This window comes from Mandrillus leucophaeus, unplaced genomic scaffold, assembly GCF_000951045.1.
Source record: "Mandrillus leucophaeus isolate KB7577 unplaced genomic scaffold, Mleu.le_1.0 Scaffold226, whole genome shotgun sequence".
NCBI classification, from domain to species: domain Eukaryota; kingdom Metazoa; phylum Chordata; class Mammalia; order Primates; family Cercopithecidae; genus Mandrillus; species Mandrillus leucophaeus.
The window spans coordinates 4,785,273-4,797,865 of record NW_012102321.1 but is presented as its reverse complement, the minus strand read 5'-3'; the positions used below and the strand labels follow the sequence as shown (position 1 = coordinate 4,797,865).

Below are 12,593 nucleotides of genomic sequence, written 5' to 3'. Positions count from 1 at the left end.
ACCCAAGACAATTCTTCTTCTGATGTGGCCCAGGGAAGCCAAAAGATTGGACACTCCTGACTTAAGAAATCTTTCTTTATCCAAGATCATGAAAATATCCTACGTTATTTCTACAAGTTTTATTTTATTTTTTATTTTTTATTTTGAGACAGAGTCGCGCTCTGTCTCACAGGCTGGAATGCAGTGGTGCAATCTCGGCTCACTGCAAGCTCCGCCTCCTGGGTTCATGCCATTCTCCTGCCTCAGCCTCCTGAGTAGCTGGGACTACAAGCACCTGCCACCACGCCTGGCTAATTTTTTGTATTTTTAGTAGAGACAAGGTTTCACCATATTGACCAGGCTGGTCTTGAACTCCTGACCTCGTGATCTGCCCACCTCGGCCTCCCAAAGTGCTGGGATTACAGGCGTGAGCCACCATGCCTGGCCTATTATACTTTTAAAATAGATCTTGATACTAGTAGATTAAGTCTTCTCACCTTGTTTTCTTCTACTGTGTCTATACTTGGTCTATGGCATTTCAAGATGAATTTTAGAATCAACTTGCCAATTTTGTATGTGTATGTGGTGGTAAGGTTGGGGTACAGAAATTTTGAAATTCATTGAAATTTTGATCTTAAAGAGAACCGACATTATATTAAGTCCTCTAAACCATCATCATGGTTATATAGCCCTCAATTTATTTAAATCTTTTTTTCTTTTATATTTTAAAGTTCTTTATGTAGAAGTCTTTCACATCTCTTATTAGATCTTTTCCCCTAGGAATTTGTTATGATGCTATAATAAACAGGATATTTAAAGTTTTTCATTTCCTGTTTATTGCTAGTATATAGAAATACAATCAATTTTTGTACACTAACTTACATTCTAGTTTCTATGTGTATTCATCCTATCTTGCTAACTACATAAAAAATGTTCTAAGAGCAGAAGTCTTATATCTCTTTTCACTCTTCGCGACTGGCATAGAATGTTACATATACAGCAATTATTCAATGAAATACTTGACAGCAGAAATTTTGGCTAAAGACAAATCACTTGGCAATAATAATAAAAAAAAGAACAATTACCTAATTCAAGATTAGACTGGCATATAAGCAAGAATGGCTCTAGAAGTAGTGTTTTTCCCTATAATATTTATGACGATAGCCTTTAGTGCAAATTTAGGACATTTGCTCTGAAAACAATCATGGACTGTCATGAGTCAGAATGGCTACTAGACTTCTTGTTAAGCACAAAAGATAAGGACTGGCTCTAGACCAGACACCTCTGTCACCTTATCTTAGTTTGTCTTTGGAGCCAGTACCTCGAACACTGTAGATATTTAACAATTTCCTATATAGTTCCCTCTTCTATAACATTATAATAATTCTTTAGACTATAGTTGTACTTCCTCAAAATCTATTGACTTTTATGGGTCAAAGATCGAAGAGCAAAAGGTTCCTAGAGAACTAGTAAAGACAATGGTCAGGCTGGGCACGGTGGCTCACGCTTTATTCCCAGCACTTTGGGAAGCCAAGGCAGGCAAATCATCAGTGGTCGGGAGCTCGAAACAAGCCTGGCAAACATGGTGAAACCCCGTCTCTATTAAATATACAAAAATTACCCGGGCATGACGGTGCATGCCTGTAGTCCCAGCTACTCGGGAGGCTGAGGCAGAAGAATTGCTTGAACCAAGTAGATGGAGGCTGCAGTGAGCCAAGATCGCGCCATTGCACTCCAGCCTGAGCAACGGAGCAAGACTCCGTCTCAAAAAAAAAAAGAAAAAAAGACAACAGTCAACATATCACTGCAAATAATGAAAGCAAAGGAACTGAAAGAAGGTGACTCTAAGCCAGTTCCATTTACATAGAAGTTGCATGTGAAATATAAACAGGCTATAAAATGGTTACACCCAGACAGGTTTTTAGTAGAATTTAGGCCCACACCTAAACTGGTTTCAACATATGTTAAAGAAGTACAGTGGAAATAAGATGAGAGAAAAATCTGACTTCTCCAAGGTGGCTCCTTGGAAAAAAGTGCTTGCTAACTCAACTAATTTCTAAGAAAACAGCAACTATTATACAATAAAAAGAAAAATAAAAGATTCAAATTCTGCCCAAAAGGATTCAAATTCCAGCCAAAAGTTCTGGGTACCACTTAGAAATGAAGAAAAAGGCAATTCCCTTCAAAATCCCAAACCAAACCCTGATTTTAGAAAACATAACCAAAATTATAGAATTATCCATACTGATCACCATAGAGACAATAAATGATTCTACCTACTTATCAAATGTCAAAAGTCTAAGGTTCACTAAGCAAATAATAACACAACAATATAAAGCACCAAAACAATTCCTACCTTTCAAATTCCTTCATTATTCTATTTAATCTTACTTATATTCTTTTAAAATTACCTGACCAGCCTGATTATTTAAATATCCATTATTAAAAATGAAAACAGTTAACAGAATACATGTGATAGGGAATGAGGGAAGAGCTAGCTGCTTTGATATTGACATTAACTCCTTTAGTATATAACAATGAAAGTAAGGTTTCTTTAGTAACCTTACTGGAAAAATGGAAGTAGGGTTTCTCCCTTTTGTCACCCACTCCAGCCATAGTCCAGCATATGACTTTTGTGAGACATGCAAGATTAACTTAGCTGAATTAGCCTGATCTAATATTACATTGTACAAGATAACACCAGTAGCTATCTGAACAAGATACACCTAAACCACTTAAAACTAAGTTCCAACACATACTGCTCCCTTATGAACCTCAGTGCTTCAACAAGATCACCAAATACTCTCTCAAAATCTACAGCTGAGCAATAAACCCAGAAGCAACACATTATCCCATCTGCCTAGGACTAAACAGCAAGCTTACTAGTGCTCACATAAAGTCTACCTCCTTAAAATAACTTTGCTATCAGTTGGTTATAAAGAACAGAACTCTCTATTGACCTCTAACTCTCGCTTAATGTGCCATTGATTTCAACGCACTTAACAGGAAATGCAGGATGTTCTGTTTTACTCAGTAACAAGTCCATAAATTAAGGGATAAAGGCTAGGAATTTATTTCCTTTTCACAGTAGCTTACCCAGTTTAGTGGCGCCCTCTGGTGGGTACTCAGGAAACTGACCCTCGGAAGGGACGCTGACAGTTCTCCTCAGGCATCGCCCTTTGGTGGAATCTGTCTGCTGCTCCTGTCCCCCTTCCACAGGTATCTAGTTAATCAAAAGCAAAAGATGAAACTTAATAGTGAACTCACCATAACTACCTTCTGATTGAATAATGGTTTTAGTCAATGAACACAGGAGTGTGTAACAAAGAGTAAGGTAAGAGAAATATAGAAATAAAGTATATACAATGGTAAGGTATTACCAACCCCTTCACAGGAAGTTTTCCTTTAAAAAGAAAACTGGGCCGAGTGCAGTGGCTCACGCCTGTAATCCCAGCACTTTGGGAGGCCAAGGTGGGTGGATAACGAGGTCAAAAGATCGAAATCATCCTGGCCAACATGGTGAAACCCCGTCTCTACTAAAAATACAAAAATTAGCTAGGCATGGTGGTGCCCACCTTCAGTCCCAGCTACTTTGGAGGCTGAGGCAGGAGAATTGCTTGAACCTGGGAGGCAGAGGTTGCAGTAAGCCAAGATCGCACCACTGCAGTCCAGCCTGGCGACACAGCAAGACTGCATCTCAAAAAAAAAAAAAAAAAAAGAAAGAAAAAGAAAACTGAAACATCAGGAAAGGTGAGTATGTAAATTAGCAAACATGAAGTATGTACAAATCATATCCAGGTGTGTACTTGCTCCTGGAGCTCAGAAAACAAAACACCCACACAAATAAAAGGTCCTTCTATATCAGAAACTGGTTCACAAGCTCCAATTTTGCCCAATGTTTAATAAAATAAATGGAAATAAAAGTTGATCAGAAAGATTTAGCCTCAAAATTACCTTTTTTTCTTTTATTTTTATTATACTTTAAGTTCTGGGGTACATGTGCACAACATACAGGTTTGTTACATATGTATACATGTGCCATGTTGGTGTGTCTCAAAATTATCTTAAAAGATTTCATTAAAGGTAGTAAAATCACCCAAATTTCCTTCAATTTTAGAATTGAGCACTTATACATAGTTAATAAATCACATTTTTAGTGGAAACTTATATAGATACCAACATAAAATGGCATATTTCTTCCAAAGGTAAGATTGTTTTTATAATCCTAATAAACATTTTTTCTGACATAATTTCAGAAACATATCAAGAGGTTATTTGCATATGTGGAATGAGAACTATGAATAGTAACAAAAAAAATCTCTAATGCCAATAACTATTTTAAAACTTACAAAGCAGGTTATCATTGTAGAGTAATGGGATGGTTCAAAGTTGTGGTTTTTTTTGGTTTTTGGGTTTTTCTTTTTCTGGTAATGCTAAGTATTCAGTAATGAAATTTTACTAGTAGCTTTTGTCAGAATTAAGAATTGTAACATCCTAAATAGTTTGGCAAAGTATGTCATAATTAATCACAATTCCTAATTTATTATGGCTCTAATACTGTTTTCAATACATTTCAATAATGAAACACTGAGTTATTACATGTGCAAGTCTAATGAATTTATGTGTGTGACATTATGAAGGAGACATTATTATTATCTCCTTTTAAGAGATGGGGAATGAATGATTTATTTCTCCAAATGATTATAATGGACATGTATCACATCAATGGATCCAGCAAAAGTAGGACAGGTGTAGGCTTAAGTGTACATGCCTTCTGCTTTGCTTCCGTAATCCAACTCCTGTGACTCGGGTCAAGGAGATGATGGCAAGGAAAACTCTCTCTCTGTTACTGAGAATCCGAGGAGCAAATTCCTAATGCCTCCATAAGCATTTAAAATTTTCATACTCCTTATAGGACCCCCAGTTCTCCCATTTCCTTATTACCATAACTATGGTTATTCTTTGCACATTGAGAAATTGAAGGGCAGAAGAAATAAAAAATTACAAAAATAAGCCAAGGCCAAAAAATAGCATCAATAAAGACATGAACTCTTCCAAAAGTACTCTGTAATACAAAACTTCACAAACAGTAATCTAAGTCATCTGTCCCTTACAGGATGGAAATTTTATTATCTCTACTTAAATAATTAAAAGAGTATCACTGATAGGTTTAAATGACTATCTCCTATTAAAAAAGGCAAAACATATCCTGTATCTGCCTTAAAAGTCAGAAGAATGAGAGTAAATTTGGAAAAAATAGTCTGGTTCTTTGAAGAAATAGTTGAATCTAAATAAACATAACTATTTGATAATAGTTCTAAAAATGCCTATTATCTTAAATAATAAAGGCCTAAACCATGCAGAAAAAAAGTAGTAGTTTCTTATGGCGTTTTAGGAGAAAATATTTTTTCTATGCAAATTTATGAAGGCCATATCCAGAAAAAGTAAAAATGACTTCTATGAGGACAAACTTTGTCTCTGCTATATCAAAGGAGAGAATAAATACAATATATCAAACTTTTATTTGGGCCTAAAATTCATTCAATTATTTTCTCAAAGTTTTAATGTAGATACTTTATTTCCCAGTATTAAAACTTAAAATATGATAAAAGGTTGTATTCAAAGTATCACTCTTAAAGGTTAGGGCATTTTACTCCTCATTCAGGATACAAAGAACATAATGTAACCTTTATTCTAAACTGCATTTTTTTTTTTTTGAGACAGGGTCTTGCTGTGTCGCCCAGGCTGGAGTGCAGTGGTGTGATCTCGGCTCACTGCAAGCTCCACCTCCTGGGTTCACGCCATTCTCCTGCCTCAGCCTCCCGAGTAGCTGGGACTACAGGCGCCTGCCACCACGCCCGGCTAATTTTTTGTATTTTTTAGTATAGATGGGGTTTCACCATGTTAGCCAGGATGGTCTCGATCTCCTGACCTTGTGATCCACCTGCCTCGGTCTCCCAAAGTGCTGGGACTACAGGCGTGAGCCACTGCTTCCGGCCTAAACTGTATTTCTTAAAAATTTTTTTTTTTTTTTTTTGAGACGGAGTCTTGCTCTTGTTACTCAGGCTGGAGTGCAATGGCGCGATCTCGGCTCACTGCAACCTCCGCCTCCCGAGTTCAAGCGATTCTCCTGCCTCAGCCTCCCAGCACTTTGGGAGGCCGAGGTGGGTGGATCACCAGAGGTCAAGAGTTCAAGATCAGCCTGACCAACATGGTGAAACTCTGTCTCTACTAAATACAAAAAAAATCAGTTGGGTGTGGTGGTGCATGCCTGTAATCCCAGCTACTTGGGAGGCTGAGGCAGGAGAACTGCTTGAACCTGCGAGGTGGAGGATACAATGAGCTGAGACTGCGCCACTGCACTCCTGCCTGGGCAACAAGAGCAGAACTCTGTCTCCAAAAAAAAAAAAAAAATCAAGGCCAGGTACAGTGGGGCTCCCACCTGTAATCCCAGCACTTTGGGAGGCTGAGGTGGGAGAATCTCTTGAGGCCAAAAGTTCAAGACCCTGGGCAACAAAGTGAGATCCCCATCTCTAAAAAAATAAAAAATAAAAATTAGCCAGTTGTAGTGGCATGCACCTGTAGTCCCAGCTACTCGGGAGGCTGAGGCAAGAGGATCACTTAGGCACAGGAATCAAAGGCTGCCATGAGCTATGAACACATTACTGTACTCCAGCCTGCGTGACAGAGTGAGACCCTGTCTCTCGAAAACAAACAAACAAAAATCAAGCACTTTAATTTCATTCCATTTTAGAGGAAGAAAGTATAAAAGGAGTAAATGACATCTCAGGTATCTAAGATGTGTTAATAACAAAGCCAGACTAGATCTCTGGCTCCCTGTCCTCTTTGTTAATTCCAAACCATTCATGAAAATCAAAAAGTAATGTGGCACATATTTTACACACACACACGCACACACACACACTTATTTTCTGTAAAACTGCCTTTCATATTGTTTAGAATTGTATGGAAATTAATGTTGATTTCAATCTGAACTCATACAGATTAAACAAATAGTCAAGTACAAGAAATCAAGATTATGCTAACTAGCGTCAGAAAGCTCTTATTTCTTTTCCTAAAGAATGCTAAAAAGATGCTCAGGACTACTATGTGCTTAAGAGGACTTTTCAGTACTTTAAAGAAAAAAAATTCCTCAACTTTCTTATTTCCTTAAGGCACTGGTTCTCAAAACAAGTGGTCTAGGTACCAGCAGCAACAGCATAACCCAGGAACTTGTTAGAAAACCACATTCTCACTCCCCAACCCAGACCTACTGCATCAGAAACTCAGGGTAGAGCTGGGCAATCTGTGTTTTAACAAGCCTCCAACTGATTCTGATGCTCACTAAGGTTGCGAACCACTGCCTTAAGGTGTTGTTTTCTCTCCTTCCTGTCATGGATAAGCATCTCAAAGCGTCATGTATAACAGATGTTCCCAACCTTGGCTGCAACTTATAATTATCTATGGGAACTTTAAAAAATACCAATGCTGTTCTCACTCATAAATGGGAGTTGAACAATGACGGACACAGAGAGGTGAACAACAGACACCACAGCCTGTTGGGGGGTTAGGGGTGATGAGAGGGAACTTAGAGGACGGGTCAATAGGTGCAGCAAACCACCATGGCACACATGTACCTATGTAACAAACCTGCATGTTCTGCACATGTATCCTGTTTTCATTTTTTTTTTTAGGAGAAAAAAATATGCCAATGCTTAGACCACTCCAGACATTCTAGACATGCAAAGTTGAGAACCACTGATCTATACTCTGTATCTCCAATTCTGATTATTCACTTATTAGTCCCTGGCTACCAGTACTAGGTGTGAGGGTATAAATAAATCATTTGGCTTTAATAAACCTCAATTTCCACAACTTTGAGATATGATCTTTCCGGTATCTCAGCTGGATTCAGTGGTCAGGTTTTAAACAGATTTCTCACTGGCAGGGTCAGATCTCTGTCATTGCTCAGCATGACCACTAGTATCTTTATTCCGTTTTCAATACTTCAGTTTCTCTCTGGAAAACCTATGTAGTCTTTCCCTCGATATGTGCACTCCAGCCCTTGGCCAAAGACTGGTATCCTACCCAGCAGGTTCCAGGCCTTTCAGATGCAAAATTCTGTTCTGTGCCTCCTTAGCTCAGTGAGTCTACTGTACTCTGGCTGACCTGGCCTCCAGATTACAGCACCACAGCTGGGAAATAGTACGCAGCAGACACCTGGGCAATGGTGACCACCACAGTGGCTGCCTATTGTCCAATGCCTGAAAATAGCTGTGCTTGCACGCACATGCTCTCTTTCGATGGATGGATGGATGGATGGATCGATAGATAGAGAGGGGGTGGTGTCCTATTTTTTGTTTTTTACAGTGGGAGGGCCAGTCTTGTACCAGTCATTCTGTCATCGCTGGTTCCAAAAGCCTCTATTTATCTCTTAACCAAACTCCTGCAAGAGTTTCTTCACTGGTATCTGCCTGGGACCTTCTGCTCCTTAAACCTATCCTTTACATAGTTATCATAATAGTTCCAAAATGCAAGTATGATCATGTCATTCTGAGGTTTAAAGCCCTTCAGCAGTTCTTTGCCTCTAGTAGTGGTTTTCAAAGAAGTGGTGGTGTGTTTGTGTATGGAAGTATGTGGGGGTAGGGGGGAGTATCTCTGCTTCAACCTGAACATCATTTTCAGTATATCTGTTGTACAGGGCTTCTGCATAAGCTTTTCCACAAAGAAAGTGTCCTTCTGTTTAAAAAAGGGTTTAAAAACTACTATCCTATAAAGTGGAAGCTCCCTAATACAGTATACCAGATTTTCTACATCTGGCCACTGTCTTTGTCTTTGTGCTCAGTTTTAGACTTCACTCTAGAAATACCAAATTGCTTGCAGTTTTTTAGTACATTCCCTGTTTTGTAGTTCAGTGCCATGGCTCAGGTTGTTCTCTTATCCTGAAATGCTTTCCCTCTTTCTTTTCTATTCTACATCTGTAAGGTAAACTCCTGTTCATCCTGAGGCTTAGGATAGGCATTGCCTTTCCCAGGAATCTTCCTCCTCTATCAGTCCCCTAAGGGAAGGTTAAGGTACACTTCCATTTAGTTCTCCAGTAACACATCTTTCTCTGTCATTACACTTATTGTGTTAAATTATAATTATTCATTCATACAACTAATTCCATGTAAGTTAACCACTTGTACTTTACCAGTAAATCCCCAAACCTTAAAAAAGTTCACAAATAAATCAATGAGAGGTAGAGATGGGGGGCATTTTAGGCAAAGGAAAAAGTATAACATCAGCCAAGAAATTGGTAAGTATATGACTTTTTTGTTTTGTTTTGGAATAGGGAGTAGGCCAATTTGGCTAGAGCCTCTTAAGAGGGAGAAAAGGGATAGAACACCAAAATATATTACGAACATGTTAGGAGGGGTGAAATACCAGACCATGCATGGGGAGCACTGAGAAGACACTCAAGCTTTTAGATTTGAGGAATAGCAGTCTCCCAATTGTTCTCTTTCCTGTGTCTTGCTCTTCCAATACATCCTACAGATTAATATTTATAACACCTAACTTTGATCAAATTGCTTCTTTTATTAAGCTTTCCTTTGGTAATTCCCCATTGCCAGTGGCACCTTAATGACATATTTAGTTAGGCCAAGGTTCTTTTTATAATAAATGGATTTCTTTCTCTTATTCTATCCATTTACTTGTGTTATTTATCAAATGTCACTTTAAAATTGTCTTATTTTTACCACTAAATTTGTTATGCGGAGAAAGAGGAAAGAAGATCTGTCTTGTTCTTTGTAACTCCTAACATAGTGAATAACATATAAGGGCATATTATATATCTATTGAATAATTTAAAAGTGGTTTTGAATGAAATATGCCATAGGTAGCTCACCCCAGAATAAACAACAGTTAATTTTTAGCTATTTGCACAAAGACTGATATTTTCATCAACATATCTGAGTGTAAACACTTTCAAAAGAAAAATGTTTTAAAATATTTAAAAGTGTCATTTTAAATGCCCTGCTGCCTATACACTAGAATCCAGCCTTAAACATTCCAAATATAGAAAGTAGAGTTTGCATTAAGAAAAATGGAGTCGAATGTACCCTGCCTAATAGACTGTTATTGCCAAAAGAAATAAACTCATAAATTCAGGTTTCTTTTGTATTTTTTATAATGGCTGTACCTCAGAGGGGTTCATGTTTGTCTTCTCTATCATTTCCCTCAACTCCTTAATCTCAAGTTACTTGGTCTCATCTCTTGCAAGCAAAATGAAAGTCAAATGACCTCCTGTGCCCTCTTTGAACTGGGTTGGTATCAAGCCAGTCGGAGCCTTTCCTGGCACCCAGGCAAAGAAGTATATTTCATAGCACATAAGCAATGTCTATTTGGCACAATTTGCATGAAGCAGTTTACTGAACCAATAAGTTATTTCTCAAGGTGACACTCCCAGCAAGCTTCTCTTTCAGCATTCTGCCCCAATCTACCCTTCTGCTACATTCCCAGATTGGTAATTGGAATATTTAACACTCTTCCCATGTATACTCCTCAAATAGACTTTTCCCCAGTTCTGACAAGAAACATGTAGAGTTAAGAGAAAGCATTAAAAGATCCCACACACTAACTTAATACATAAGTGATACTAGACTAATATAATCCTCCCACATTCCAGCAGTGCCTGGCTAAGGATCAGTTTAAATCCTTACAGAATTCTTTTAATTAATCTTTTTAACACAGCAATAAACACCCCCATGATGATGTGATTAAAGCTTAAAATCACCTTTTTAGGTAATTTTAGCAGGAAATTCCTTAAACTCATTTTAAGAAATTCTAAATTATTCAATGCAAAAGTCCAAGGATAAGAGTTAAATTCTTTATAAATTTTGGGGGTTTTTTTTTTGAGACAAAGTCTCACCCAGTTGCCCAGGATGGAGTGCAATGGTGCGATCTCAACTCACTGCAACCTCCACCTCCCGAGTTCAAAGGATTTCTCCTGCCTCAGCCTCCCGAGTAGCTGGGATTACAGGCACCCGACACCACGCCCAGCTAATTTTTGTATTTTTAGTAGAGAAAGGGTATCACCATATTGGTCAGGCTGGTCTCAAACTCCTGACCTCGTGATCTGCCTGCCTTGGCCTCCCAAAGTGCTGGGATTGCAGGCGTGAGCCACCACGCCCATCCCACATTCTTTATAATTCTTAAGTGTGGGTGAAAGGTAGAAGGGTGACAGCATATTCTGGTCCCTACACAAAAAATGGATTTATAATCTTTTCATGTAATGAAATTAACAGAAAGTTAAACTTATTCAAGTAAAGCAATGTAAAGCAATGGCTTTACATTTTCTTTTCCTAGAGATTTAATTCAATTTTCCCCATATAATAATGGCAGAACATAAACACCTGTCTGAGGGCATTAAACTGTTTTTGTAAACTGTTTTGTAAATTTATCCCTTCATTATTCCTCACCTGGTCTACTGCAACAATCTTGTAACTCATCTATTTGGTTCTAAACCCTTTCACTTCATTTTCCATATAATCAACAGAGTTACTTCTCTAAGAAGCAAATCTGATGATGTTATTACCTTGCTAAATACCCTTTCCCTGGTCCAGATCATTTCCGGAATAAAATCCTAATTCCTCATCATAGCCTTCAAGGTTCTTCATTACCTAGTTCCTGCTAGCTATCACTTTTCCTCTTGCAAACTATGTTTCATGAACTCTGAATGTTTTGCAGTTTGCCAAAGAGACATATGTGTCTTGACTTGGTATCATTATACACACTCCGAACGCCCTTCCCTTCTTTTTCTCCTCATGAGCCCCTATTTGTCCCTTAAGATACAGCCCAAGCATAAATTTCTCTGTAAAACACATGTATTGGCATTCTCCACTCCATACTGTAATCCATCCTAGGCCATATCTCAGTTAATCTCTTATGGTTATATTACAATTAAAAAATAAACTTGGCTGGGTACGGTGGCTCACACCTATAATCCCAGCACTTTGGGAGGCCGAGGTGGGTGGATCACAAGGTCAGGAGATCAAGACCATCCTGGCTAACATGGTGAAACCTCATCTCTACTAAAAACACAAAAAAATTAGCCAAGTGTGGTGGCGGGCGCCTGTAGTCCCAGCTGCTTGGGAGGCTGAGGCAGGAGAATGGAGTGAACCCGGGTGGCGGAGCCTGCAGTGAGCTGAGATTGCGCCACTGCACTCCAGCCTGGATGACACAGTGAGACTCTGTCTCAAAAACAAAAAACAAACAAACAAACAAAAAATAAAAATAAACTTACTGAAGCAAAATTTATATAACATAAAATGTACTATTTTAAAGTGAATAATTCATCGGCATTTAGTACGTTCACAATGTTGTGCAATTATCACTGCTATCTAATTTCAAATGGTTTTAACTTTATTTTACCTCAGTATGTCACAACAAAACTGCATCTTTGTGACTACAATACTACACATAATGATAGGTGCTCAATAAATAAAGATGGAATCACGTATTCAACTGTGGAAAAGCACCCCATCAATTATTTTTCTCCTCTTTTTATTAGTTTTAGAAAAATAAAGAATTAAGCTGCATGTTCTGGGTAGATATATCATAGAAAGAAAGGA

The 12,593-nt window shown here is 38.2% G+C and overlaps 1 protein-coding gene across 2 annotated transcripts in view; it reads right to left on the bottom strand.

The window, feature by feature from the left end:
- RASAL2 (RAS protein activator like 2) overlaps positions 1–12,593 on the bottom strand; it is a 381,092-nt gene that overhangs the window by 159,620 nt on the left and 208,879 nt on the right. For both annotated transcript variants that reach the window (XM_011981450.1, XM_011981451.1), the window contains exon 3: positions 3,076–3,202. In XM_011981450.1, coding sequence (XP_011836840.1) covers positions 3,076–3,202 — 127 coding nt within the window. The remainder of the gene's footprint in view (positions 1–3,075; positions 3,203–12,593) is intronic.